We start from the raw sequence: 7005 nt of genomic DNA, 5'->3' as shown, positions 1-7005 counted from the left end.
AGGCCCCGCTTCTGCCTGGTGCCCATGTAAAGTCAACCTTTGTAGTTCATGAGAGGCACACAAATGATCATGGAATTGCTATGGCCACATAGCAAATCAAAGATATATCTATACATTGGTGCTTGAACTATTAATTCTAAGCATTTATTTTACTTGACATTCAGAATTAATCAAAGATGAAGAGGCAGTTTCTGACTGTAACTGATGTGATTTTGCAGCAGAAAATAAGCGACCACTCTGTAAGGAGAAAACCAAAATATTTGAAAGAAATCTCAGAATCTGACCCCCGGATGTTCTTTCCAGCATTTATTCCACCCCCCTGAACCAGTTGGCCAGGGGGCACCCACTTCCTCCTCCTCCTCCTGGAGATGGCACTCACCTCTGTCCTTTCTGCTTCAGAGCGGTCATAGCTCTTTATCATGTACTTTGACCTACGTGTGAATGTCAAGCCTATGCGATGTTTTTAAGAAATTCAAACACTTTCTTGAGATAAAGTGCCACCGGTGCCAAGAGTGAGGAAACCCATAGAATCCTGACTGGAGAATCTCAAGGCTAAAAATAAGTGACCTTATTTCACACCCACTGTGCACCTCTATCAGGATGCGAGGCAACGATCTCTCACTGTATGAACTCTTACAACTTTCTCCTCCTAATCCCATTTTATAAGGAAATTGCTTAGCTAATGGCATCAGTGCAAGTTTGGGGAGCACTGATGTGGGCTGGCCAGTGGCCCTAGAGTTTTTACTCCTACCTACCCACAGGCCTATACAATGATCAAGTAAAGGAAGTGGTCCAGCTGAATGTTATTATTTAGCCACACTGCAGGATACACACAAGCTTCTAGATGAAGGATGGGAAATGTTCTGTGACTCAGGCCTGTTTCATATCAGCTTCTGGAGAGCTTCAATTCCTCTGGCCTGGAACCAGTGGGATAGCAAGGGCAAGCGCTATGGAATCACACAGACCTGCTTTGGAACCTCCAGTTTCTCTAGGGAAAGTCATTTGATTTCAGGATGCTTGCCTTCCTAGCTGTGAAACGTGGCTTCTGTGAACTCCTTGAGGATTTTGTGAAGAATACAAATGAAATATGAAGCCTGCTCAGCACCAATTCTGGTACTGGAGGGATAGAAAGTGTCCACCTTGTGAGAGCAATTTTGCATGGTTCCTTGTTACAAGGCCCAGAGGAGAAAGCTCTGAGCTTTTGGACAGTGTTGACAGTTCCCTCAGAGACAATTAACACACAGAGTCTAGGGATCAGAGGAACAAAGCTCCGACAGTGGGTCCATCTACCCTCTAGATTTAGCTGACTGGATTGCTTCCTCCTCCCACACAATGGAAAGCAATTTTAGTAAGTACTCAGCTTAATTAGCTTGTGTCCAGATATTCTCTCAAGGGTTATGCACAAACACTTGTCATTATGGCTACCCACCTAGCTACCTAGCTCTGGAAAGCCTGCTTTTCCAGAAGCTGCCAGAAGCTGCCAGTTCCATAATCAGGTGCTATTTCCACCCAGCAGTTTACCTAATGTAGCAGTTCAAAGACTGCAAATGTGCAGTGGTTATGTATCTCCAAGATGCCCACATCTTGCTCACTACCACAAACATGCTCAACATAGACAGCATTCATAGACTTGGTTGTACGCTTCCTGTGTTCCTATGGAAATGACAAAGGCCCCAGATGAAATATTCAACCTCTGAAACCTAAGGCAAGATAGACGAGTGTGATGGAAGAAGGGTACACTGCATACCTTATTGATCTATCTGAAAGCCTGTGAATGGTGATTAAAAAAAATGATTAAAAATTAGGGGAAAATCACTGATTCTAATCCCTTAGAAAAAGATTATTGATGCTGTAGAAGAATAACCCCCCACCCCATTTCCAGGATGAAGCCACCATCCTTCCACCAGTCATTTCTCCAAACAGCACAGATTTAAAAATCTTGCAATTTTATTTGCATATAAAGGCCGCTAGATATAGAATATCACAATAAATTTAAAGAAACAGCTGCTTTCCTAAGTTTCATGAACAAGATAACATAAAATAGAATAAAGCTCAACAGCATTTACAACGGGAAAACAGAAATAACTATTAGCGACAATATTTTGTGCTAGTGAAGATTGCATCGACACACAGTGCAAAATGGGAGTGGGCGAAGGGAGGAAGAAGACAATCCACGGTACTTAAATAGAAAGGACAACTAAGCCTTATTTTAGTTCGCTTCCATGGCATCCACGGACATCTATACACATTGGTAATTGTACCTAGATTTAACTCAAGCTCTTTAAGACCTTGAATTTTGAGAAAGTGTGTCATTTTTTTCAGACTTCTGATTCGCTGCTGTACAGCATTCCTTTGCAGTTGTACTGTCCTTGGCAATATTAAATTCCTAACTTAATCATAATACACAAAAAATACTTATATATATAAACCCATGTTGAAAAGGAGTCTGCACACTAGTTTTTCCTTTTACTGCATGAAATACCTGCTCTTGTCAGATTCCGTTTCCATGTTTTTAAAGCTAAAATAATTTAAAAGAAAGAAGCAGACAATGAGACTTTGTATAACCATGATATGGATCTCACTAGCTAAGCCATCCTTTAAACAAGGGCCGTTTTCTTCCCATGACATGGTGTTCCTGATGGCAAGAGTGTGAAGAGAAGTCTTTTTCCAAGCCCATTTCTGGGGAGAAGGTTCTTTAAACTGGGCCCCATCTGCAGAAAGGAAGCATTTCCAAGAATACAACAAAAATATCAAAATATAAAACACCTCAAATAATACTCTTAAACAGTTGTGCAAATCTGAGTGGTTTTTAACACTGCCTACCTGTTTTCTTTTCCCTTTCTTTTTTTTCCAGCTTAAAGCATATTAAAATAAGACTTTCATCATTTTTTAAAAGAAAGCTTGGCTGTCCTTTGGCGAACACTAACAATTTACAACGGCGTGGCCTTTGAGAAAAGAGAAGTCATTTTTTGTTTCTTTTTTTACAAATTCACAAGGCTCCTTTGATTTCAAATGGATGAAAAAAATAAAAAAGAAGCACAACCTCTAGCATCATTTGTGTTCCAACAATTTACAAAAAGAACTCACAGAATCTGGAAATAAATGAGTAAGAGAATGTAAGTTTATAATTAGAAAAATGGCAGTTTATCGACTTTCCCTCACGTTCCAACAGGGCATTTAGAACTTCAGGAACCCTGTGGGTTGGGAAGGTCAAATATAATTGGAGGGTTGGTTGGTTGAAAGCTGACTGTACATGTTGAGGCATTGATGTACGTTGTATAACCGTCGGTCATGATGCCGTAACCTGTAGGGAGAGAGTGTCACAGTTACTGCAAGATATACAAACCACAGTGACCTGCTGAGCTCAGGGCTAGCAGCAAGAAAAACAAATAAAGAATTTTGTCAGCTGGCAGCGAGACAGAATTCACCTTAACCTCCTTCAGAAACAACGGCTTTCACTAGCTGCTGCTCAAATTTTTTTTCTGTTTTCTTTATGTAGAATTCTCTGCGCCAACAACTGACTATTTTCCCCTTATCTGAGTGTTAAACTTGTTGGGGAAAACTATGGCTTCTTTACTGTTGAAAATAAAGAAAAACATTTTACGTCTTTTTAAAAGAGTGTTTTCATTTTCAAGCTCTGGAGTCCTAGGGCCATATGGATTCCCCCTGAGGGGCAAACACAACCAAATTCCAACTGGCTATCAGGAGATAACACTGGCCTGCACTGGGGGTTGTGACCTACTGGAACAAAGTTAAGAAAGTTTCCTTAGGTCTCTGGATGCCTCTTCCTTTTATAACATTAAATATGTAAAATTTTTAGGATGTCGGCAAGTTCGTCTATTTCCCTGGATGCCTTTTATTGCTTTCTAAACCAAGCTGGTGATTCTATGTTGGTATCAGGTTGCAATCGCTTATAAAAACATGACCATGTAAAAGAAAAGCACCTGGACTTATACAAATAACTAATAAGGGATTTTTTTTTCTGAATTCTCCTTCATTTTCTAAAATTCTCCCCGGTAAGCATATGGGGAGCATAATGAGGGTCAATCGAAAAATCCCTTAAGAAAGCGGTATTTAAAATGTGCACTGTTTGGTTGTGAGGTCATAGAGTCTTGTTATCTGTCTCCATCAAGAGGTTGGTATGTGCCCTCTCTCTGCCCTCTTCAGCTGTCTTAAGTGAATAAAAGCAAGGCAAGTTTATTTGAATATGATATCCCTTCCTTTAAAGCAAGTTGATTATTTAGGGGCTTCAGTGGAATTTCCCAATTGTCTGGCTAGTTTAAGGATAATTAATGATTTTGTTCTTAAGAGCAGACGAAATGCAAACCCATAGGCATGCTGTAGAAATTTAAACCAGTTTTTCAGAGAGCAGCCCTTCAGCCGTGCTGTTCAGGGAGGAGGCGCCATTGTCTGTGGTCTCCCCTGCTGGCATCACCCTCCCCCTCCCATCCTGCCCTACAGTAGTGCCCCCCTTGCAGGGCGCATGGCTCTGAGGCTGGCCTGGTTGCTCTCTGTGAGCCACATCTCTGCTTTCCAGCCCCTCAGCTGGGGGCCAGCTCTGGGGAGCAAGCTGGATTTTCTCTGGCCTCAGGAGGATGATTTTCAATATGCTCTTTATTACCTGCCTAACCAAGAAGCCACTGGCTTTGTGGGTTCTGAAAAACAAACTTCGTTTTCTTGCTTCACTAGACACGTAGGCTTGAACACCTCAGTTGGATTGCAAATTCATAAATAAATGCAGACAGCAGCTATAAGCAGGAGGAGCTGAAGAGAATATGGTGGTTGCCTATCTAAATACACACACACACACACACAAAATGTTTGATGAAGCTGGGGACCTCCGGGCGGCTCAGAAAAACCAAGGCACGCTGAAAAGGCTTTTGTGCCTACCCAGAAGTTCAGTTTTCCCTGTCTTAAAACAAGGCTTGGCAGACAGAATGCAGAGCCCTGAAGGTTCCTGTCAGGTTTTCAGTTCCTGTGACCTTGACTCTGCTTACCTTGAAAGGCGGAAAACAGCAACCAGATCTGTTCTCACTCAGGGGAGATGTAATTAGTCTACTAAAATCAGCATGCGCGAACAGTTTCGTAGATTAGCAAGAAAATGTCTACCTGCAATTTTCAGGTTCCTGCCACTTTCGTTATACAACTTTCATTGTGTGTCTGAAGTCAGAGAATCTATCTTCCTGGGTCTTTGAGTGCATTCCGTTTAAAACAATACTTATGGGTAAAAGAGATGACTACACACACGTTAGCTTCTAATATCCAGATCACATTTTTGAACTCTTTTAAAGTGAAAATTTATCCTTACGTGCATTCAGGATTGCTCTGTAGCAGTAATTACCAGAAATTCTTCCTTAGGACCCTGAGCATGCCTGCGCAAGTGCTTGGCTTTTACAGAGGTGGGCACAAACGTGTTCTTATGTCCTATTAAAAGGGTAGCAGGGGGACCTGCGCGGTAGCCTAGCACCTAAAGTCCTTGCCTCCCAAGTGCCAGGATCCCATATGGGTGCCGGCTCTAATCCAGGCAGCCCTGCTTCCCATCCAGCTCCTTTCCTGTGGCCTGGCAGGACAGTTGAGGATGGCCCAAGGCCTTGGGACCCTGCACCCGCGTGGGGGACTTGGAAAAGGCTCCTGGCTTTGAAAAGGCTCCAGGCTCCGGCTCGTGGCTTCAGATCGGCTCAGCTCGGGCCATTGTAGTCACTTGGGGAGTGAGTCAGCGAACAGATCTTCCTCTCTACCTCTCCCCCTCTTTGTATCTGACTTTCCAATAAAAAAAAATTTTAAGTGTAGCAGAAATTTCACATAAAATATTTATCACTTTCATGTGTAAAGGTTTCTTCAAATGTTTCACTTTAGAAAAGGGTTCCACTGCTGAAAAGGTTGAAAACCACTTTTCAGTGATTCCCAGTTTTGCCAAAGCACACCCCTGTTAACTGGGTCCTGGGTAATGACATACATGCTATGTGTCTCTTTTTGGCTCTTACCTTCATGAATTCCCCCAAACACGTGGAGCTTGGGCCGGACTCTCCTTTGGACAGTGTTTAGAAGCTCCACACAACCCACCCTTTGAAGTTCCTTTGGAACCCAGTCTCGAAAACCTAGAGGCAAAACACAATCAATATTCTTAATTTTCTTTCTCCAGGTAAGGTTTCATTTAGACTTTCAGGAAGCCATAACTCATGGAAGGTCTATTACATTATCTGTAATCCTAGATGCTCCATTAATGCTCACAATGGCTTTTAAGAAACTTTTTACTCCTCACTTTGTCTTCTTTAGGTTCTTGAATTTTTTTCAGTTTCACTTATTTCCCTTCCTGTTAATTAACATCTTTTTTTCTGTAGGAGTTTGATTTATTTATTCAGCCACAAGTTTCAAATCTTCTTCATGGGTGCGATGACATTTGTTCCTGGCAAGAGCATAATACCTCTTCCTCCCTCAATTCAGTTACTTTCTCTCTCTCTTTTTGTTATATCTTTCATATAATAGCTTACTTCCAAGATGGTTTAAACAAGAAGGACAGGGAGAGCTCCTGTAAGCTGCTCAAGAAATGCTTTGCTCTTTTCCGTACAAAATCTCTTAACCCTTGGCGGGTACCAATGACCAAAGCTTTGGAAAGCCCAGTTGCTCCACCAAGCTCCTCTCTTGCAGTGGACAACAAAATGACCTCAAGGTGGTATTCAGCAAGCTGGGGCTAATTGACTGCTTTTAAACTAAAAGCCACTTAGTTTTCTATTTAATGCAGAAAATCTATAAAAACTGACATCAATTATAGCCAAAGTCAGCTATCTGGATGATTATGGTCTGAAATGGAATCTATACACCTCAGAGGGACGGGCCACAGAAAAGGCAGGTGGGATGAAAGTCTACAGTGTAACCTATGAAAATCCATTTCACGGTACCATTAGGTAATGTCAACTATTTAGAAATGACCGGGCAAAAAAAAAGGAAGCTTTGGACTTTTTTTTGGTCAAACTGCTGACATGAGTACTTAGTGTTTCAGTAAAG

At 41.8% G+C, this 7005-nt stretch overlaps 1 protein-coding gene across 5 annotated transcripts in view; it reads right to left on the bottom strand.

The window, feature by feature from the left end:
* Positions 1 to 1929: 1929 nt before the first annotated feature.
* Positions 1930 to 7005, bottom strand: part of MPPED2 (metallophosphoesterase domain containing 2) — a 181530-nt gene continuing 176454 nt past the window's right edge. For all 5 annotated transcript variants that reach the window (XM_036495754.2, XM_058663228.1, XM_004585435.3 and 2 more), the window contains 2 exons: positions 5985 to 6098; positions 1930 to 3304 (listed from right to left, as the gene is read on the bottom strand). In XM_036495754.2, coding sequence (XP_036351647.1) covers positions 3186 to 3304; positions 5985 to 6098 — 233 coding nt within the window. In that variant the 3' untranslated portion in view covers positions 1930 to 3185. The remainder of the gene's footprint in view (positions 3305 to 5984; positions 6099 to 7005) is intronic.

The sequence above is a fragment of the Ochotona princeps genome, chromosome 4 (assembly GCF_030435755.1).
Source record: "Ochotona princeps isolate mOchPri1 chromosome 4, mOchPri1.hap1, whole genome shotgun sequence".
Classification (NCBI taxonomy): Eukaryota; Metazoa; Chordata; class Mammalia; order Lagomorpha; family Ochotonidae; genus Ochotona; species Ochotona princeps.
Note: the sequence above shows the minus strand (reverse complement) of the source record. Positions and strands in the feature narration are given on the sequence as shown.